General features: G+C 45.7%; 1 protein-coding gene across 1 annotated transcript in view; it reads right to left on the reverse strand.

Moving 5' to 3' along the window:
• The window catches only part of BEGAIN (brain enriched guanylate kinase associated), a 185,240-nt gene that overhangs the window by 158,193 nt on the left and 3,342 nt on the right, over window positions 1-23,705 (reverse strand). The window contains exon 2 of the mRNA XM_015424440.1: window positions 22,298-22,387. Within this exon, the coding sequence (XP_015279926.1) occupies window positions 22,298-22,387 (90 nt within the window). The remainder of the gene's footprint in view (window positions 1-22,297; window positions 22,388-23,705) is intronic.

The raw sequence follows: 23,705 nt of genomic DNA on the forward strand, positions 1-23,705 counted from the left end.
GCGAGTATCGCGGGTCCCCCCTTGTTTATGTCTATTTTCCTTTGACGTCCTTCTAAACGAGCTTAAGGACCTCTTCTAAAAGCAACCCATAGGAATAATTTCTCACAGGCGACTTGCCTTTTTATTGCAGTTTGCACATACCCATTCCATTTGAGACAAAGCTCTATGCACACCTTTCCATTTTGTAACAACTTCATCGCAAGTGAACAGGGCAGCCTTTGAGTAACCCAAATCAGAATTAGACTCTTCTAAGTCCACTGAAGTCAATCTTAACTTGCAAGGTTGGATTCACAGCACCCTGGCCTGTGAATGGGAATATTTTGGAAGTTATTTATTTATGGTGCTGCAAAGAAAGGATCATGCCCACACAATTTGTGGTAACCTTAAAGGCACAAGTGTGACAATCCGGTTCTTTTAAACTGCAGGAGCAATTAAGGAGAAGTGAACTGGAAAGCCATCCATTTGCTGTGACTGTATCCAAGAATCTGGAAATAATGTTTTGCCAACCATTTTTTTTTTAAAAAATTCTGTTACATTTGCAATGTGCATTGATTGTTGTGCTCCAATTAACTGTCTGCTAAAAGATTTGGGGGGAAAGGTAACCGAGCGTAGAGAACAAATGCTTGCCCAGTCAGTTGCAAGCCGGCTTCTTGTCCTATTTATTTTCTGAAAGCTGTACGAAATCATAGGTGTGGCCTGATTAGAAACCCTTACACGTGTGTTTAACTTTGAAAGCTGTTCATCAAAATATTTATTGTACTCTGTTTTTTGACGGAAAAACCATGGGAATGAATTCCACTCAATGGGTTGGATCCAGCCAGTTTTGGGGGGCAGCAAAAAAGCTACCATGGGACCTGAATGGACAAAAGCTATGTGGGACGGGGGCTGTGCTAAGGAGGGGAATTGAAAAAGGTTGAGTGGAAAGGGGGTCTGGATCCAAACCAATGGATCTGTACTTCCAAAGGAGAATTACGACTAAATTTCATATATAACTTTAAAGTTGGGGTATAGATGCATTTCCACTGACCTGGATGGCCCAGGCTACCCTGATTTCATCAGATCTCATAAGCTAAGCAGGGCCGGCCCTGGTTAGTATTTGGACGGGAGACTGCCAAAGAAGTCCTGGGTTGCTACACAGAGGCAGGCAATGGCAAACCACCTCTGAATGTTTCTTGCCTTGAAAACCCTACGGGGTTCTTATAAGCTGGTTTCGGCTTGATGGTGCTTTTCACCACACAGATGTATTTATAAGAAGGAACTGGTAAAGAAGTGGCTGACATTAAAAATAAAATAAAACAAATCACAGGAAGCTGCCTTATACTGAATCAGACCTTTCGGTTCATCAAGATCAGTATTTTTGACTCAGACTGGCAAGCAGCTGTCCAGGGTCTTAGGCAGAAGTCTTTCACTTCACCGACTATCTGATCCCTTTAACTGGAGCCGCAGAGGATTAAACCAGGGACCTTCTGCATGCCAAGCAGAGGCTCTACCACTGAGCCACAGCCCTTCGCAAGAACCATCTATATCCTCCATGATCCCCATATACCTTCCTCCCATCCTTTTGTAGTGAGAAGCAATATGCTGTAGTGGTTAAGAGCATTGGCATAGGAATTTAAAGGCATGGGTTCAAGTTCCCACTCTGTCCTGAAGCTCACATGGTGATCTTGGGCCAATCATGCTATCTCAACCTGCCCTACTTTGAAGGGTTGTTGTGTGACAGCAACAGCCACTGCCTTGAGCTTCCTGGGGGAAGAAGGGGGGATAAAATGCACAAAGAGGGACTTCACAGACAGATTTCCTTCTTCTGATGCTGGTGCTGCAGCTCAGCCAAGGAAAAACCTTGCAAGGTATATAGTGAATTGGGGGGGGGGGGGGCTTTAGTACCCTTCTGTACTCCCTCCACTCTAAAATGGAAGGCGCATGAACACACATTTACCTCACATGATTCTGCATCACTCCCTCTTTACAGAGAGTTTTAAAACACATCAATGAATCTTAACATTAATAAAAAGACAAAGTATTCATTCAGTCCAAATGACTATATAACTACATATGTTTTGTACCACTTAAAAAGAGAGATAAGATTGTACAACAGCACAGAGTCATCTGTCATCCAAGTTTGCATTCCAGCACACAAAATGCATTTATTTCGAACGGATTTGATGGTGCATAGAGTGAAATAGGCTGATTTACTGCAAGATCAATACTACAGCCCAGATTTTTGCAGGACCAGCAACATACCAACAGCACTTGCCTCAGTTATATAAACATCTTGTAGGAGGCGGGGTCTACGGCACAGCGATGGCGGACGCCTTTCCCAGCTCTCTGGGAAGGCGTGCCGTACAGCAGCGGGGGGGGGGGGGGGCTGCTGGAGCGGCACCTCCACGGGTGTTCGGGGGGAACTCCCAGGCCATAGGGCTTTTGAGGGTGAGCCTCTTTTCCTGCTATCTGCAGGAATTTGGAGGCTCGCCTCCGCCCTGACCGTCTCTCCCGCTGACTGCGTCCTCTTAGCGAGGCCATAAGCTGTGTTGATCCAGCCAAGCGCAGGAGATCTAGCGGAGGAGTGATCAGGAGCGTGGTCAAGATAAAGACCAACAATGAACTGTGAGTTAAGGAGCGAACTGTGAGTTAAAATGAGCAAATTGTCTTCAGAAGAGAAAATCCCCCCCCCCCCGGAAAACCTTTTTGAGCGATCAGAATTGTGCTGAGAGAGGGACGCCTCTCAGATGCATTTACATAAGCGGAGGGGGGAGAGAGAGAGAGAAACGATTGTAAACGGATCCTTTGAAGTAAAACCCCCGCCCCGAAACCTCTTAAGCGATTGAATTGTGCTGAGAGGGATGTCTCTCTGACGCATTTATAAAAGCGGAGGAGGGGGGAGAGAAAGAGACGGTTGTAAATGGACATTTCTGAAAGACTTTATTTTTAAGCGTACAGGCCTGTTGTGGGAGATATCCATGAGCATTTAAGCGATTAAACAGCGTAAAGCGATTTTCAGAGCCGGGAAGAAAGTGATTTTATATTGAAAGTAAAGCGTTAAAATGGAGGACACTCCAAAAAAGTTGGCGAAAACAACTCCGAGAAGAAGGGAAGTAGACGTTATTGCACTTATAGCGGAAGCCACCAAGCCGATTCTGGAGCAACTTGTTGGTATTAACCATCAGCTTGCCAAGATAAATCAACAATTTGTGTCCCGGCAGCTCCAGTTGGCAACGACAGCAGAAAAAATGGAACTGAGGGTTTTTAAAGTGAAAGAGATGGACACTAAATTAAACAGTGATTTCAATTAGAAAAGGAGGAAAAGTACAAGAGAAACAGGAAAGATTTACAAGGACTTAACTCCTTCCTTGCAAGTGTTCTCAGAAAGTGTCAACTTAAATCCTGCTGAGAGAAAAGAGCTTGAATTTGCCTTCACAATCAAGAAACTTTTGAGATGCCACTGGGCCTGAGGGCGAGACCAGAGAGGAAGAGGCTCAAGATTGGCAGTTTTATCCCTTTGAAGACGAAGACTGGGCTGCAGAATTTGGAGTGAACGTCTACGAAGCTATTAAGATTTTAGAGAGTCTTAGTGTAGAAGTAAAGGTGGAAGGACTCCGAAAATTGCCTTTATGAAGCGAGCTGGAGGAGATGCTTGGGAAATCTTCTCATAACAAGTAACAAATAAACTAACATATAAGCTTAGAAAGACAGATTCTCACAAAGTATATTGTTTATTAACAGCTTTTCTTGTCTTTATTACTAACGGTAGCTTAACAGGGAATGATCTCCCAACCTTGGGTTTTTAGTTTAGTGTAGGCTGCTTTCCTTTCTCCCTAGTTGTAGTTACCCTTTCCCTATTTTTTCTTGGTAGTTTTTGTAGTATTAAAAAAACAAAAAATCCCCTCCGGGGGCTTAAAAAGAAAAAAAAATCTTGTAGAAAGAATAACTGCCCACTCCATGAGATATACAATGACAGTGCCTACATAGTGTACAGGAAGTGGGATAAAGACAGACTTCCTTCCAACTCCCCCAGATTCTATAAGTCAGAGAAACTGATGGGCAGTAGATTCAGAGAAAAGGAGACACTTTTGGTGTAGTGGTTAAGTGTGCGGACTCTAATCTGGGAGAACCGGGTTTGATTCCCCACTCCTCCACTTGCACCTGCTGATGTGACCTTGGGTCAGTCACAAGCTCTGGCACAGCTGTCCTTGAAAAAGAGCAGTTTGTGTCAGAGTTCTCTTAGCCCCACCCACCTCACAGGGTGTCTGTTGTGGGGAGGGGAAGGGAAAGGAGTTTGTAAGCCGCTCTGAGACTCCAAGTGAAGGGCGGGGTATAAATCCAATCTCCTCCTCCTCCTCCTCCACTTCTTCACACGATGCAGAATTAACATGTGGAACTCTGTGCCACAAAATGTGACGAATAGCACTAGCTTAAAGGGGGGAGGGAGTCTTGGCGAATGGTTCCCTCAATGGCATCAGCTCCCAGGCCACAGACATCATGCACCAAGGCCCAATTTGGTCAAAGTGATTTCCCTTGGCCTCAGGTGGTAAGGAATGGGGGGGGGGGGTTTGATCATCACTCTATTCTACCTCCACTTCCCCTAGCTCTAGTTCGGCCATAGTTAGCATGTTCTCTTTGGCCTCCCCTCTCAAGCTTTCTAAAGGCCCTGGCTAGGCCTGGGGCATGGCTAGGGAAGGAGGCACGGCTCAGTGGTAAAGCCCTTTGCTTGGCATCCAGAAGATCCCAGGTATAATCCCTGGCATCTCCAATTAAAAGCAGGGGTCATTTGGGGGGGGGACGCGGGGGGACGCCATCCCCCCGGGTGAGGTGCGGGAGGGCGAGGCCTGGAGCTCCCTGCTGGTGCCCGCTGGAGGTCGCCGCCGGCTGTGGGGAAGACACACTTCCGGTGATGTCAGGGTGTGTGGCATATGCTAATGAGTTATGCTAATGAGCCCCCCTAGCTCTTTTTCTACGAAATGACCCCTGATTAAAAGGATCAGGTTGTAGGTGATGTGGAAGGCCCTTGCCTGAGATTCCGGACAGCTACTGCCCATATGAGTAGATGATACTGAGCTTGAGGTTCCGATGATCTAATTCAGCAGAATACAGTTTCATGTGGTTGTCCCCACTGGCCAGGTGAGCGAACGTCTGAGCAATCTCACCCCCTGCTACTACCTTTCCCCGCCCCTGGGGTGGAGCCTCGGGGCAGCTGAGGGTCAGAAGGCCAAAAGTCAGTGACTGGCTGACTCTTAAAGGGCCGGCTGCCAGAGATTGGTTGGCTTACAGGATGCTGCCATGACCCCACTGGGGAATGCTGGGCTTGACACCATGGGGTTTCCCCACCAGCCCCGAACAAATGGTTCAAAGGGACCCATATGGTTGGAGGCAGTCTGCTTCTCAATGCCAGCTGGGCAGGGGGCTGCAGTGGGGAAGGCTTTAGGTAATGTGCGGGGAAGGCCTTCCGGAAATGTCTTTGGCTGCTGTGGGAAACGGGAAAGATGGACCTTTGGTATGATCCAGCAGGTCTCTTCTTATGTTTTTAGAGCTGGGTTGTATTTCCTAAACTCTTCAGATGTTTTCATTAACCTTCCACCCTCCTATGGGCCTCTTGGGGCTACAGACTGAGTTATAAAGGGGAGACAGTAAAGTGGCAGCTGATATTAAAAAGGGGGAAACAGATAATATCCTGGCTGACTCTTGATCATCAACTTTGCGATCATTATGCACATTAACTTATGACAAGACGCAAGGGGAAAAGGACTATTAACTCAATTAGGTCAGCTGCACAATTTTTTTTAACCTCATTTTCTTCACATCACCATCAGGCAAATGGATTCCGGGATTTACCATTTCTAGCACAAAGAGACAGCCATACTTGTCCTGTCCTGTAGGGGGTGAGCAGGGGGCTCACCAGCCAGTAACTGCATCAACACTATCTTTGGCTTTCACAAAAAGCCCACAAGATGGAAATGATGCCTGGACCGGCAGATAGATCAAAACTGTTCTCTCTCTCTTGTTTTTGAGATCCTTTAAAAAACGATGAAGAGTATCACATGATGTGGGTGCTATGACAACTCCATTCCTTCAATCCAGGCCAGTGTTTTTAGACAGCCCTAGTCCACTCCAGGGATCTTTGTGGACAGGAACAGGGAGAAAGGAAGTCGAATTCACTGAAGCTCCAGACTAGGGTTGCCATCCCCCCGATTGGGGGGCCCAATCTGCTGCCACTCAGCTGACTGGCGGGGCAGCCCCTCCCCTAAGCAGCAGAGGTGACGTCATCACACAGGGCACGTTGCAGCGGGGACACTAGCAACTGAGGGGGGGGGGAATCTATGGTAACCATAGAGTTTATTACCAAATGCTAAAGCATCCCCCCATACGTGCCCTGTGAGATGACATCACCTCCGGGTGATGTCATCATGGCGTGCATACAAAGCGTGTGCACTGAAGAATCCAGGAAGAAGAAAGGAGCCCCCCTTCCAGAACAAAGTAAGGACCTGGCAACCCTACTCCAGACAGAGAAAGAACCGGACTTATTAAACTGTGCTCCTGTTTGAAACCATGCTGCCTCCTTATTTGGATGCCAAGCATTAACAACACAACACAGAGATTAGTTCTGGGATCTCCATTCAGAGTAACAGATACGGGTTCGCCTCGATTTGGATTGATTTGGATTAGGATCATCATGTGCATGGAAAAGTGGCTTCAACCTTCTGAGGAACTATTTGGCTAACAGGGGGAAACCACATGCATCATCTCATGTCTAGAGGGCCAAAACAGATACAGTGCGAAAGATTCCGTAACTAGGATCTTCTGCATTTTTATTTTAAAAAGTTAATTAGCAGCCCCAGGTGTCTGATTTGAAGATCAAAACACTGGGGCAGAGGATGTTGAATCCTTTCCTCCCATGATTTAAAATGCCCCTTCAAAGATGCAATTAGTTGTGCACAGCAAAAAAAGAGAGGTTCAGGTGTGGTCCCCATCGTTTCCTTTATGCAGATCTAACTGCAGTGCTGCAGAGGGGGTGTTCCTTTCTTAACCAACATATTCATTTATTTCATTTTTACTCCACCTCTCTCCCCAATGAGGACCGGAAGAGGCTTGCCTTGCTCTCCTCTCCTCCAGTTTATCCTCACAACGACCCTGCAAAGGTGGTTAGGCCGAGAAAGGCTCAAGCTCACCTTCCATGGGAGGGTGGGGATTTGAACCAGGGATCTAAACCCAGTTCAGCCTAGCCCAGCCACCACACCATGCTGCCTCTTGACACAAAGAAAGGGCCTTCCCCAGTCGGCCTAGGACAGAGGTGTGGTGGAAAGTGCCATCAAGTCATGGCTGACTTATGGCAACCTCCTAAGGCTATCAAGGCAAGGGACTAACAGAGGTGATTTGCCACTGCCTGCCTCTGCATGGCAACACTGGACTTCCTTGGTGGCCTTCCCTCCACCATTGACTGTGGCCCCCAAGACCCAAAACCCCCTCCCTCCTGTTTGTGCATTCCTGGGCAGGTGATAGAAAGGGGAGACAAGTCTGGCTGAACGCAGCAGCCTCGGCAAAGTAGCAAGAACAACGTATTGAGTCTGGGCGATTTTGCACTAGAGCTGCCTCGCGGCGCAGCCGCCGTTTGCCCCGACACTATTTGTCAATTTCACACCCGAGGCTGCGGGGCTGCATTTGACCCGTGGCTTCGCCCGATTTCCTCCGCAGTTTCGTGATCCTCAAAAACCAGGATCACGAAACTGCGGAGGAAATTGGGCGAAGCCGCGAGTCAAAATGCAGCCCCGCAGCTTCGGGTGTGAAATTGACATATTTGTGTCAGGGCAAACGGTGGCTGCGCCATGAGGCAGCTCTAGTGCAAAATCGCCCTCTGTTTATTTATTGGGGGGGATCATGCTGCCTCTCCAGGAATCTGCCTGTGGCGGCTTATGAAATAAAACTAACAAAATATTAGGAGGTGTTAAATTAAATTAAATTAAAATCCAACATAATACCCCACCCAGCATTAAAACACAGACCATAAAAACAGACCAGACAACTTAAAATAAGTTTTCAGACTAAAAGAGTGTTTTAAAAAAAAGAAACCAACTCCTTCAAGTCCACAACCTCTCTCTAGGCTGGAGCCTAGATTCTCGCCTGCCCCTGCCCCCCCTTCTCCTTCTGGAAATACTCTGGGGGAGAAGCAGACCCTCAAATCCAGACTAAAAGGTCCATCTCCAACGATTACAATGGATCTCCAGACGACAGAGATCAGTTCCCGTGGAGAAAATGGCCACTTTGGAAGGTGGGCGCTATGCTTTATATCCCGCCAAAGCCCCTCCCCTCCTCAAACCCCACCCTCCTCAGGTTCCACCCTCCAAAATCTCCAGGTATTTCCCAACCCAGAGCTGGCAGCCCTAATCTAGGGCCTTCCCCTAATGTCTGTGGTAAAGAGACTGGGCAAACCTAGTCACAGCTCCTCCCTAGATACCCATTCTTTACAGCAGATGCCCCTCAAGTATCCAACCTCTCTGTCTGGGTCAGATATTTGTATAAACATATATGATATTTTACCTTTACAGTTTAGGACTCTTGCTTAGAAAATGTGGGAATAAATGAGAAAGGAGAACATGGATTTTTGCCTAGTGGGAATTTGCTCCACAGTTGTTATATCTACACTCTGCCCAAGTATGAATAACTTGAAATGCCCTGATCAACCCTTTGCCATGGCAGGGAGTGATTTCAACAGATAACGTCTACACACCTCCGAGTTCTCCTCTCTTGCTGTAGCTTGTGATCCAATATCCTTGGAGCCTTGCCCAGTTTTATATTAGGGGGAAAAACAATTAATTAGGCCACTCTCTGCCTCCGGACTGAACAATTTCCATTGCCTCCAGGGGGAACTGAGCATGCATATCTAATTGGGACCCTTCCTTGGCTAGGGGGAGAAAGAAGTATATCATATGCACATCACTATGAAGAGAATAAGCAGCCAAAAAATACATCCAGGACTGAGATTTTTTTATTTAACGTACCAGTAGACCCTCACAAATTTGTTAATGTATACAGCGTATAATGGAATAACTTAAAGTGCTTGACGCACGGGTGGAAGTAAGTGGATAACATCCGATACTGAGTGCCAAATGGGAAATGGCTTCAGTGGTATCTTCAAATGGCTTCAAATTCTGCTTTGAACCCCCTGAGAAAGGTAGGACCCGTAAGAAATTTACAGTGAAAGCCTAAAACAATTACGCTCCTCTAATCCCAATAAAGCCAATGGTCTTAGAAGGGTGTAACTCTTGTTTTAGGATTGTGGCGTTAAGATATTTTCACGCCTCGCTTGATGCAATTCCCAGCATCCTTTGCTCCCCCCCCCCTCCACTGATGTATTAATTTCTATTGGGCATTTTAGCAAGCAGAATTATGTAAGAATATAGGAGATGAAAAAAAGTGATTAGGAAAGGAATGGATCATTAAGGAACTCCTTAATGATAAATTCCTTTCCGAATCGCTTTTTCATCTCCTATATTCCTACATAATTCCTATATTCCTACACATAGAATGTGGATTCTCTCTTCTTGTATGAGCAACCCGTCTTAAGATTTAGACGAAGAATCAAGTTATAAGAAAGAAAACTCTGTTCTTTTGATTAGGCTGCTGGTGAAATATTGCTCCTTCGTTCTTTCTCACACAACTGTAGCACTGATCATTAATCTGTAGTACTTCAACTGATTAATAAACCATGAGGACATAATTTATGGATGGAGGGTTCCAACAATTTGGTAAAAAAAAATCCTGTCCCTATAATAGAGGCTAAATGGACTATTATTTACCAGACAATATTACTTACTTCTGCTCAGGGGCCATAGAAAAAGAGGTGCAGGAACTCATTAGCATAACTTATTTGCATATGCCACACCCCCTGACATCACCGGAAGTGTGTCAGAAGGCAACCCCCACTGCTCAGGCTCCACTGGACTGTTTTGGATTGCTAGCTATTGGGGGGGGGGGAACGTGCATATCTGCCATCGCAGAGGAGTGAGAGCTTGTACCTGAATAAAACTTGGTCTTAAAGGTGCCACTGGACTGTTTTGGATTGCTAGCTGGGGGTGGGGGATGCACAGATCTGCCCTCACACAGATCTGTGCAGAGAGAGAGAGAGAGAGAGAAGGAGGGAAAGAAGGAGGGAGAGACGGAAATAAGGAGGGAAAGAGGGAAAGGAGAGAAGGAAAGAAGGAAGGAAAGAAAGAAAAAAGGTGGAAAAGAAAGAAAGAAAAAGAAGGAAGGAAGGGGGGAAAGAGGGAAAGAAGGAGGGAGAGAAGGAACAGGGGGCGGGGCTTGTGGCATGTGCCCACCCCTTGGGTTCTTTACTGCCGGAGGTCCGCTCCTGTGCGCTCCTGCAGGAAATGACCCCTGCTTCTGCTTCATGAAATACTTTAGCTACCCATTTCCACACATTACCACTAGAGAGAAAGAGAGAAAGAGAGAAAGAGAGAGAGAGAATATTTTCAACAGGCCTGTCGACAACCCTATCTGGATGCCACAGAAGCCTTGTGTCCAGGTCCTTCTGGGATACAGGCTATAACCACCTTCTAGTACACACTGTGGTCTCTAGTCTTTCTCACTAGCATACATGAAGCAACACTGGTCAATTCTAGGATGATGCCTAATCAGTTTAGAAACTCCCTTGGTCTGTGTAAGGAAAGGCAGGATCTATGTTTTAAATAAAATAAATATTCCAGGACAGGGCAGTTGGCTGGCTGCTGTGTGATGCTCCAGCAGGGCACCCATTACATTCTTATGTTCAAGCCCCAAGAGAATTTTTAGAAAACTGGTATGTTTATTTCACATCTTGCATTAACTGAGTGGATTCCAAATGGATCCTTGTAATTGAGTTCATGTGACTTCAAATCACGCTCCCCACAATTTGGAAGGTTTGTCTGTCTTCACCCTAACATGCTATCCTCCTCATCTATGGAAAGTAATAATTATTTTTATCTCAGTCTATACCATGGTGGAAGTTGAAGTTTCAATTCCTTATAATTTTACTGAAGACAGTCAGTCAGTCACAATGAAAAGAAGCTTTGAATATGCTATTCGGGTTCTTGCTATGCTATGCTTATTTCAAAAGAAGCGACATGATTTTTAAATAGAACACAGAGAGAGTCAGTCTAGCAGCGATTAAGAAGATAAATTAAGTCCTCAGCTCAAACTACAATTTAGCTTTCAACTGTCTGCATTGCCTTAGGCAAGCCAATATTCCCCTCAGTCTTTGCGGACTGTGTAGGAAAAAAAGAGGCAGAGACAGAGGCTGATTTCGCACTAGAGCTGCCTCGATGTTGCGCCGCCGTTTGCCCCAATACTACTGGTCAATTTCACACCTGAAGCTGCGGGCTGCATTTTGACTCGCGGCTTCGCCTGATTTCCCCCGCAGTTTCGTGATCCTGTTTTTTGAGGATCACGAAACTGCGGAGGAAATCGGGCGAAGTCGTGGGTCAAATGCAGCCCCGCGGCTTCGGGTGTGAAATTGACCAATAGTATCGGGGCAAACGGCGGCGCAACATCGAGGCAGCTCTAGTGCGAAATCAGCCAGAGGCCCAGCGCTGCCTAACAGAGTTTTATGTGAAGAACTTTGGGTACTGGGTGTTCTGTGTGAGCGCATGAAAACATGAAACTGTCTTATACGGAATCAGACCTTTGGTCCATCAAAGTCAGTACTGTCTCCTCAGACGGGCAGCGGCTCTCCAGTGTCTCGGGCAGAGGTCTCTCCCATCACCTGCTGCCAGATCTTTTAAATGGAGATACCAGGGATTGAACCTGGGACCTTCTGCACGCCAAGCAGATGCTCCACCACAAAGCCATTGAACTAATTTGATATAGTAGATGCTATTTGACCTGGGCTCAAATCCTTCAGAGCCGCACTGGGCAAATTTTATTGAGCCATTCTCTCTCAGCTTAACCTGACAGGGTTGCTCAGAGAATAAACTGGGCTAATGCGCAAGTATACTATCCTGAACCTCAACGGGGGAAAGACAGGATGCAAATGTAGTCACCGCACAGGGCCACCAACACTGTCTTGGCAAATGCTGGGAAATTCTGAGGGCAGTCCCTGGGAAGGGTGAAGTTTGGGGAGGATGTGACATCACTTCTGGGTGACCTAGGAATTTCCCCTGATCTCTGTGGTAAAGACTAGCACGGGTCTTCCGACGATGGCCTGCTTAAGAAGGTGCCAACATAGTCAGATAAGATCATTGTCAGCTTGGACCAGATTTTTCTCTGTACTGCCTCTGTGGTATTACCTTACCGAAAGTGTCAGGTAGGCTCCCTTGTGTTGCTGGCATTCAGGCACCATTGTAAAGTGGAGTTATTCAGAAGAGGTTCTTTCAACTTAGCAGTTGATTTTAGGGATATTTCAGAGGATCTCCGATTCTGAATTTTAATCAGAGCTAGCACACAGGTAAATTCCAGAGTACCTAGGATGCCTAGCTTTAAGGGGTGGTACCAAATCAGATAGAAGTAGTTTTTTAAAAGACTACTTCACTATGTTATTTCTTATAAACGAATCTAACAGGTTTTTTTCCTGTAGTGAATGGGGGGGGGGGCACTAAAGTCCTAGCTCACCTGGGGCACCAAAAAAGCTCTTGCACTTGTCTTGGTTTCAGAGCTGTGCCTACTAATTTTGTTTCTCCCTACCTGATATTGCATTTTTAACTGACAGCATAATTTGCCTTGAGTCCTTCATAAAGAAAAGTAGATTAAAAAATGCCTCAAGTAAATAATTTAGCTTGTAACCTGCAATGACACAGCAAGCCCAACCACAAAGCACTCCGTCTGCTTCTCTGGATTTGTGAGAGGTTTAATTCAATCGTAAGCAAAGTTATACCTTTCGAAGTCCACTGTGCTCTCAATGGGCTCAGAAGGGGGTCAGTCTGCTTAATTCTGGAGTAAGTGATAGGGCTGCCAAAATAAGTATGATAATGGTGGTGGTGGTGGTGGTGGTGATGATGATGATGTCAAATATGTGAGAGGGTTGCCAACCTCCAGGCGGGGCCTGGAGAACTCCTAAAATTACAACTCATCTCCCGGTGACAAAATGGCCGCTTTGAAGGCAGACTCTATGGCATTACACCTTGCTGAGGTCCCTCCCCTTTCCAAACCCTGCCCTCAGCAGGCTCCACCCCAAATCAAAAGGAATTTCCCAACCCAGATTTGGGGATTCTTCTATGTGATGAGGAGGCAGTGGTGAGCAGTGTTTCCTCTAAGATGAGTTAGTGTGAGCTAGCTCACAGTTTTTTAGCTTCTGGCTCAGATTTTTGTCTTCGCTCAGGAAGGATGCCTCCAAAGCAAACGAATTTATGCAGTAGCCAAATTGTTTGCTCACAACTTTAATGCTAATAGCTCACAAAGTAGAATTTTTGCTCACAAGACTCCACAGCTTAGAGGGATCATTGGTGGTGATCTCTCCTTCCATTTCATCAGTTGCTTTACAGTAGCTGCTCAGCAGCTCACAACAGTGCAAGTTAGTGGCAACCAGGCCTGTAGCTACCGTGGGGCCTTGCACGTCAACACGCCCACATGCCTCCCCATCATGGCTAGCCCAGCCACCGCACGCCTCCCCTCTCCTGGCCCCAGGAGGGAGCAGAGGGTGGAGGTCAGGCTGCCCCTGGTGCACCGACGTGGGAAGGGGCACTGGGGCTCCTCTGGGAAGAAGGGAGCCAGATGCTCCAGAGGGAAGGACTGCCCTTGCTGGGGGGGAGGGAAGCTCCCCCTCTGATTTAATTAGCTGGTGCCCCCCCCCATAAAAAATCTCTAGCTACGGGGCTGGTGACAACTGAGGATCTCAAGCTGCTTCCAATTTACTCAAGTCCTCTGCTACCCTCAGGAGTGTCCTAGGCCTGAAATCATACACCAAGCAGTCAAAATTTCACCTGGTTCTTGTAGATGACTTTTGGGGTGAATACGTCCTTTGCTGTGCTTTTCTCAAAGTACAACAATGGTCAGGTGGGCTTCTTTTGTGGTTGGGGGTTGAAGATGGTTGCCCTGTAGGGTTCCCAATCCAGCCCCCAACTGACCTTCCTGGATGACTTCCAGTAAAACCGAAAGTGCAGGCCCCCAACATGATGACTTTGCCTGTAAGTGACATCACGTTGGGGCTGTTGAGAGGGACACTCTGGTTTGTGGTCAAAACTCTATGGTTTGAAGCCAAATTTACCATAGAGTTTTGCCCCCAAACCACAGTGTTGTCCCCAATGTGATGATGTCAGTTCCGGATGATGTCATCATGTTGGGGCCTGCACTTCTGGTTTTACCTGAAGTTGCCCAACATCACTTCTGGTCTCCCTAAAGGACGTCAGGAGCCCCTTGCTGGCCAGGTAAGTGGACCTGGCAACCCTACTGCCCTGGTTGCTTTGATGGACAGAGTCTATGGTATTATGCCCGCTGAGTAGACGATATCTATGGCAGATGCTAGTTCATAGTCTCCCAAAGCACATGGAATGCATGGGAACAGTCTCTGGCAGAACTACAGGTGTGTTTCCTTGCCATGTATGGCTTTCATTTCTAGGTGGGACTTCAAGGAAATGAAGAATCAGCCCAACGATCTCCTCACACTCCACAAAAACTTCTAAAACCTTCTTGCCAAGCCCACGTCTGTGCCTATTTCAGTGTCCGCGATAATCAGAAGCACACAAATTACATAAGAACAGTTGTTTTCAAATTCAGAAGTGTTTGCCCACTTATAGTGAACACCGTTCATTTTTAAATAAAGGACAGCCTCCTTAAGGTACTCCTTTTCAACGTCACAGGAGCAAAAGAAGAAAGAGCACCAGCATGTTACAGTAGTTTAAGTGCCAAACTAGGCTCTGGAAAACCCAAATTGGATTCCCCACTTTGCCTTAGAAGCAAAAACCCAAATTTGATTCCCTGCTTTGCCTTAGAAGCAAAGAGCAGACCACTTGGGCCAGTCACTCCCGCTCAGCCTAATTTACCTCACAGGGTTATTCCTATAAAGATAAAACAGATGAGGGGAAAACAATGTAAGCTGCTTTGGCTCCCCATAGGGGAGAAAAGAGGGATAGAAATACATATCATGAAATATCTTTGCCCATTACGGAGAATCTCGGGTGCAGAGGTGGACTGGCCGTTATGGCCACTGGCACTTTTCCTGGTGGGCTGCTGGGCTGGGCCAGAAAGGCAGGGTGTGGCGAGGACCATTTCAATGGTTGCTTTATGGCAGCATTGCAGCACTTTGCCACTCAGCAGAAAAAGATGGCTTGTGGACAGGGAGTGATATTACTGAAGGAATCTTTCCTGCACTTCCTCCCTAACTGATTTTATTATCTACGTTTTAATTTGTTGGCTGCCTTGGTGGCCCTTATCAGGGCAGAAAAAGCAGGGTATAAATTTTGTTAAATAAATAAAATAACCACACTAACCCCCTTGCTAAACGATGCCATCGCGTAAACATAACATGAGAAGGGGTCTCTAAACAGTTGTCTGAATGTCACAGTTCACCTGACCTGGATTCTTCAAACAGCATAGCTCGTTTTTATTAACGAGATAGCTGCTTTTGCTGAAAAGACATTTCTGAGGGCTGTGTACTGAAGAGAGGCGAAACTGCACGCCTGAGGAAGACAAATTACTCTGCTCATACAAGAAATACAGACAACTTGCTGCCAAATTCAATGATGATGACTAAGGAATCTGAACAGGCTGGACATTTGAGCCTACATCGTCATATTTTAGTCTTCTCACCCTCTGCAAAATACATTTCAATTCAAATTATACTTGACAGACTGTTTAATCCCAGATATTTGACTGCTGTGAGGTGAAGGAGTGACTTTAATGAAGTGAACCTTGTTACAGCAGAGGGTATGATATGATTGCTCTGGGAAGCAAGTTACTATGGTTTTTGTCTGTAACATTTTCCACCACAGGATCTGGCCTTGAGTGGATCGACCTTTTATGATGGCCAAGAAGAAAGCTCAGCCGAGGCCTCTCACTGTGGTATGGCCAGTGGTGAAGATGCTGATGGGCCACCTCTTGCCTCCTCTTGGTCCACCACTGCATGGGTCCAAGCCAAGAGGACCCTGCCTGGCCACCAGAGAACCTCCAGGGCAGAGGTCTGCTGAGAACTTCCTTGGTGAGGACCAGTCTATCCCTCTTGCTAATGTACAGTGCAATACTGTTTCAGCACATTCATGCCTAGACACCATAAGACAACAGGGCATAAAGGGCTGGTGAATCTGGGAAGCTATAGTTACTGATGGAAGCATTTTCAGTAGCATTTAGTAAGCACCCAGGGCTGAAATCTTATTTCTGGTAAGACAGTTAGCCAAGTGGGCATGTAGAAGAAGAAAGATTTGAAACTAATTAGCATTAGTTTTTGGTGGTGGTTTTTTTTAAAGAACTCAATATATGGATAATTTAAATATGAAGGAGGGTGGGGTGACTTTCCCTGGCAGACAATTTTACTGCAATGAACAACTCTGAGACCATCTCCACTGGTATTATCCTCCTCGTCTTCTCCGATCTTCATCTGAGCATTTTTAAGGTCCCTGATCCGTGAACTATCCACTTTGTGTCAGCAAGGGTGAGGATCTTCTCAGTGGTGGAAACCATCCTGTGGAACCAGCTACCCAAAGAGTTGTGTGCCTTGCGGGACCTCCCTAGGTTCCACAGGGCATGCAAGGCTACTCTTTTTGGGGTGGTCTTCTGACGATTGTGACCCACCAGGCAGCTGGTATGCTTCAGCTGTGTCTTCACCATCCATGCATCCTACCCTTCTTGACAATGGATACATTTTAATGGGGATAGATTTTCATTTTATAGTTTTAAAGTTTATTGATTGTATCTTTTGTATTGGTTTCATTGGGTGTATTTTATACGCTGTTAGCCGCCCTGAATCCCGTTCAGGGGAGAGGGAGCAGGATATAAATTTGATAAATAAATAAATAACAACAACAACTCTGCCAATGAATCAGAGGCCAGTTATTGGTGTTCTTTTAAATTATGTATTTATTTATTTGATTTATACCCCGCCCTCCCCACCAGGGCAGGCGCACCTATGCAGTTCAGTGATTCCCAGACTAAGGTATCTATCTGTTGGCAGGTCTTTCAGTGTTCAGTGCTTGGCAGCCATGACACCTAAGAACATAAGAACATAAGAGATGCCAATGTTGGATCAGGCCAAAGGCCCATCCAGTCCAACACTCTGTATCACACAGTGGCCAGAAATACCAGTACCATCAGGAGGGGCCAGGACATTAGAAGCCCTCCCATTGTTGACCCCCCCCAAGCACCAAGATGACAGAGCATCACTTGCCCCAGAGTCCTTATCTATACCTTGTGGCTAATAGCCACTGATGGACCTCTGCTCCATATGCTTATCTAATTCCCTCTTGAAGCCGTTCATGCTTGTAGCCGCCACCACTTCCTGTGGCAGTGAATTCCGAGTGTTAATCACTCTTTGGGTGAAGAAGTACTTCCTTTTATCCGCTCTAACCCGACCGCTCAGCAATTTCACCTGAGCAATGATATGCACGTGTGAATTAGCCAGATACGGGGAAACAGAGACACAAACAGTTTTCCATGGCATCAAGTTGCCATGTCCAGTTATGAAGGCCTGATTTACACATGCCACATATAGATCACCTGAACTCTCCGTTCTTGACTACCATGTACTTTTTTTTTAATCCCCGGAGGGATATTTTTATTTTTGCAATACACTACCATCTACAAAGAAATTATGGAGGAAAGGGACTACATCTAGGGATAAAGAAAAGATAACCACACTATACTAAAACCCCAAGAGGAGGAGATCTTATCCCTGTTAGCGAAAGTGTTAGTAAAATAAATGTTAATAAAATAATATACTTGTAGAGCTCTTGTTTGTCTCAGCTTCAATGTTAACATGTTAATTTGTTAGTTGTTATGAGAGAGCTTTCTGATCATCTTCTTATTCTTCGCTTCAAAAGGCAATTTTCAGAGTCCTTCTGCCTTTAGTTCGGTTTTCTGTCTCTAAAATCATATACCACTCTGGCTGCCTCTGCACCGGTTTCCACAGCAGAGTCCTCCTCCGTTCCAGAAGTGGCAGAGTCACTTGATTTCGTTTCTTCCTCTTTGGAATCTTCCTCCATTCCCAGCTGGCGTCACAAAAATTCCTTGGCTTTAAAGGTTGATTCAATCTTTTCTCTTTTATCATTGATCTTGAAGATGGTACCCTCCGGGATCGCCCACCTATACGAAATTCCATTATTTACTTGTCTTCTATTATACTGGTCTATGACCGTAATAAACTTGTTGTTGTTGTAGTTTGAAGAAAAGAAATTATGTCCTTATAGTTTTTCCTCTTCTGACGAATTTCAAATGGAATGTCTTTTAAAGTTTTAATGATTAAATTTCCCATTTTCATCTCTGGTCTGTCTTCTTGAGAATCTGACCACAATTTCTCCAGGCAGGCAATTTTTTAAAATGTAATTGGAGTAAGCCCTGTAGGCAGTCTCCATTTCTTTTTCTACTTCATCCACCGTTGAGCCTATTGCTGGAGCGATAATCTCACTGAGTAACTTCCTCAGATCCTCCTTTCCCGATTCAGGAACTCCCTGGAATCTGAGAATCATATTGGCTTTTTCCATTTGTAGCTGTAACAAATGTTTTCATGACATCTGCTCCCTCCTCCAGTTTTGGGCTCTGGTTGCCAGGCGGTTTCGTTTTCAGCTTTCTTTGCACGGCCTCCATTTTTTACGATTTGTTTACAGTTACTGATGCTTCCCTCCAATTCTAAAGATCACTCCCATGCTGTCAGCAATCAAGTAAGCCTCTCAAAACAGACTAGCTGTTTTACCTCCCTCTTCCCCCTTTGTCTCGCTTATCAGTCTTTTTGTATAAGAGGCGTCCCTCTTTGTGATCTGCTTTCCCATGGGGGGGGGGGTAATTTGCTTTTTATAGTCGTTGCTTAGTTTGAACTCACGTTCATTGTCGGTCAGTTTCTCTGACCTCGCTTGCTTCAACGCTATTCCACTCAATCTCCAGCGCTTGTCCCGGTCAAACCAGCTTGTGCCCAAAGGCCATGCAGCGGGCGGACCGTCAGGGCGGAGGGGAGCCTCAATTCTCCGGCTTTACACCATTGAAGAGGCTGCCCCTCAAAAGCCCTCTGGCCTGGAGCCTATCCCAAAGGCTCCGTGGGGGCACTACTTGAGGTAGCGCCCCTCCAGCCCACTGGTGTGTGGATCGTTCCCCCACAGTCCTGGGAGAATGTCCGCCATCGCTGTTCCATAAACCAGAAGTTCGACTACCATGTACTTGATGATGCACAGAAGAATATGTGACCACTAAAAATTTTTTTTGTTCAAGGTGACCTGAGGTTACACCCTATCGTGATGGGCACTGGGGCTCATTCACCCATCCAGACCTGTTACACTACATGTATCATCCTGTGCTCTGTACATGGTTCTCCAATATCGTAGCCTGGCTTTATTCCCTGTTGGAATAAAAATATTGTACACAGCAAGACAGGTAGACTATAAATGAAGTAAATAAATCAAATATGCAAGCCATAAGCATGTATGTGTATAAACCAGGCCAAGCATACAGTACCTACCAAATGCAGAGAAAACTTCACACATCTGAGAAGCGGCTCGTAATACTACCCCGCCTAACCTAACCTTCTGCTCTGTCCTCCGTTAAGCATAAATTGAACTGAGATGGAAAACAGTATGAAATACGTTCAAGGCAGATTACATCAGAGGCAACTCACAGCTTGAGACTAGAGCTCTAAGCAAAGAACAGACACTTGTCAAAATTCTCCTAACAAGGACTAAATGCTGTTCTGGTTGGCAAATTGTCTCTGGCTTTATGGATGCTGAAATAAGTCCCTCGCTCTGCTGGTGATTTTCTCCTAGCCTTTGTCGCTCTCCCAATTCATGGATTGCTTAACAATCTAAAGAAGAACCTTTTTCATTCCATCCCCTCTGGCCCAAATCCACAGTTTCTCAAGTAATTACTGAACAATCCTTATACTTTTAGTTTTCAGGCCTTAAGGAGTTTGCTGTTCTTACAGTCCAGCATTTCGTCTCCTTCATAGTGGTGGCCCCTTTCCACTTACTAAAAGTTACACTTATATTGTATTCTTAAAGGGGTGTGTGTGATTGGTTTGTGTAAAGCAGGCAACAATTTTTTCCCCCAGCTTGATGAGCCACCCCAGAAATTTAGGAGCCAAACTCCTTTTTCAGCCTTCGGGGTTTGATATTTTAATCACCACACTTCCTAATTATTGCTACCACAAAACCTAATCCTAAACTCTTCTCAGGACTTTGCCTTTTTAAAAAGCTATAATAACAAAAGTGTTGTAGTGTTCAAATGAATATGGGGTAACCCTGATTGTCCTCAAAACAAAAAGCTAACCTCTGTCCTTCACCTAAATACATATTGTACTCCTACTGACAATCACCTAGAGGCACTCATAATAGTAGCAGAACCCACAATGGAATTTCTAGGCACCATAGCAACCTGGCACCTGGTATTTGTCAAACCCTGGTATAAAGGTCTTGAAACTGGATTTTTTTTGTGTTCACAGCAAGGCTTCAATGCCTTTTGTTCTCACCCCTTGGTGGTCTTCAGATGGCTAAAGGTAGTGCCCAATGCATCTGGGTACTACTTGTATAGGACCTGAGTGAGTGATTAAATAGATGGTGCCCTAGAAAACTTTCTGCTGCATTGTGGCTCAAAACACCTTAAACTGGGTGCCAGAGTCCATGGCTACCCACCAATGAGACTGTTAAAGTTCATGGTCTTCTTTGGATGCAGAATGAAAACAGAGACAGAGACACTGAAGTAACACGTCCCTCTTGGTTTCCAGTTTGTTTTGGAATGTCTACTGATCTCTGCCTGATGTGCCTGCTGGATGTTCCTTCTAAGCTGTGGAGTCTTGTGAGCAAAAATTCTCCTTTGTGAGCTGCTGGCATTAAAGTTGTGAGCGAGTGATATGGCTACTGCATAAATTAGCTTGCTCTGGAGCCATCCTCCCTGAGCTAAGACAAAAATCTGTGAGCTGGAGGCTAAAATTCTTCGAGCTAGCTCACACTAGAGGGAACACTGGTGAGGATAGCTCTGCTCTCACAGTAAAACCAACGATCACCTGGAAATGGAAACCTGTGAGTGTCTTCTATAACACTATCCAGCAGCCTTTGTTTCCATGTTCAGGCTACTTGTTCTTAAAACATGAGTAGTTAGAGAGGGCAGAAGGCCTGATGGTTCCCTGTTGAGATGGTTATGTTATGTGAGCATGGGACTCTGGTTCCAGGTGATAGCTAGGTGTTTGTTGTCATGCGCTCAGCAACATGTACACCCTGCAAATATCCAGCGAAATAATGAAAAGCCTCCATTCAGCCTATTTACTTTTACTGGAATCTTTTTCTCGACCACTGACAATTGTGCTGTGTTTCCATAGAATAAGCAGTGGTGACAGCTATTCATTCACCGAACTCTCCCAGTGCACAAGTCCAACAACACACCTTTTGGGAATCATCACTGCCACATCAATAATTGTTTTATATGCTTTTTCCCCCCTATAAGGCAAGGGATCTACAAGTGCGCTGTAACAAAACATTTCTAGCCACCCTAAGACATAACAGGGAAGAAACCATTTTATTGGCAGGGAGAAATCTTCCAAATCCTCCCCTGGCCAAAAAAAACCCCTGAACAAAACCAATACAAATCAATGCAGCTTGCAAATTCCATGACAGTAACCCCAAAAGTCAGAAGAACCATAGTGTGCGCTTGGTAGAAATGGCACCAGAATACATCAGGGTTCCTCCAAGGATACTATTATTGCTTCTTCTGAAGACAGAACTGTATTTCTGGAGGCCACAAATGCAATGTAAAAAGAATCATAAGCAGATTGCTGAAAAACAAGCTGCCCAGTTCAGTCTTTGCCCATAATGGGATGGTCAAATTCTGATAGCAACTCTAAAGACAAGTTGTCCGCACAACTGGCCTCGTGTGGCTCCTGTGCCTTTAAATGCACCGTGAGCTGTAGAAATCCAGCATTTCATGGAATGGAGGCCAGCATTATAATATCAAGCTGGCATTCTGGGCACAGAATCCGGACTAGTAAAAGTTGGCAACTCCATTCAAAACTCCCATCTTGATCTCGCATAGTACAGGCTGCCATGAAATAAGTCAGTGGACATAAACCACTGTCACGATTCTAGATTTCTAAAATGCCCCATTTTATTCTCTCACCGATAAGAACTAGGATATTACTTAGGGTGGGGAATGAAAACAAGGAACAGCAGAAAAATTATCAGAGAAATATAAACTTGATAAAAGGTCACTGTTTAATTACCTGTCCCAGAGGGTAGGTGAAGATTTTGCGAGCCTGCCCTGGAGTATTCTAGGTTGCCATAGGCAGGTTGGCACCCAGGAATTTCGTACCCTGCAGCATGAATAGAGGATAAACCATAGCTAGGAATGGCTCAAAACAGACATCCATGTGGTAACCTAGCTAAGACAGGCTGCATTCAGCAGGCAACAGTATGACCTGGTGAGTTATGGGTTTCTTAATAAGTAGCTTGTCTCCTGAGGTGTTCTGACTTCAGTGAGGTCTGCTTCTAATTATCAAAATGTCATTTCAGGCCAAAATAAAGGGCCAACACAAGGGGGCAATTTGCTTGTGGTTGCCGTTGGGGGACTGTCAGTGTCCAATCACTTGTGGAATAAACGGGTTGCCTCTGCCACAAACCCAGGCTGGGCTACCTATACAGGCAGTAGAGGCACCTGTGCAGTCGCCCACAATGGCTGAGGCCTAACTCCATAATTAGGCCAGTTCACAATGAGGTTTTAACACAGAATGACCAACATGAAAGAGATGACACGGAGAACCTCAGCAGTTGGTGTTAACCAACTTTATTCCGTAAACGTCTTCCACTGATTAACTGGCGTCTGGAACTCCATCATTCCCCCCCTCCCGCAACAAAATAAGCACTTTGTGGGTGGACATGGAAGGTTCATGATACTATCTCCCAATGTTGTCTTTAACATGAAAAAGCAGCTTGAGGGAAGGTGCTTAAGCATTTGTATTGGGACTGTGCTGCTGGATACCCACATGAACACATGAATTGGCCCTAAACTGAAATTGAGCATTTGGTCCATCAAGGTCAGTATGGTCTACTCAGACTGGCAGCAGGTTTCCGAGGTCTCAGGAAGATATCAAATCACCTACTACCTGGTCATTCAAACCGAGATACTGGGATTGAACCTGGGACCTTCTGCATGCCAAGAAGATGCTCTACCACTGAGCCATGGCCCCCTCCCAAACTGAAGTTTAGCAGCTCCATGGCAAATTCTGTTGGGAATGAGTGCAAGAAATAGGGATTAGAAGGCAATGCTCCCACTGTTAAACATGTGATAATTTTTGGAATGTTGAGACTGGGTAGTGTGCACCACCACAAAATTACTTCCATGAGAAGCAGGACCAATCACCAAACAGCTGGCAGGGGAGCAACTGCAAATGCTTGGAGGTCCAAGAATCATCCTATGATGGGGAGCTTGCCCCACTGGTGGACCTCCTGATGGCACCTGGGATTTCTGGCCACTGTGTGACACAGAGTGTTGGACTGGATGGGCCTTTGGCCTGATCCAACATTGGCGTCTCTTATGTTCTTATGTTCTTATGTGACTAGAAGCTCTCTGCAAACCCAAAGGCTTGGGGTCTTCTGAGCCACCATCTGCTTCAGCAAGGTAGAAGGAAAGCC

Source organism: Gekko japonicus, unplaced genomic scaffold (genome assembly GCF_001447785.1).
Source record: "Gekko japonicus isolate JY-2015 unplaced genomic scaffold, Gekko_japonicus_V1.1 scaffold44, whole genome shotgun sequence".
Classification (NCBI taxonomy): Eukaryota; Metazoa; Chordata; class Lepidosauria; order Squamata; family Gekkonidae; genus Gekko; species Gekko japonicus.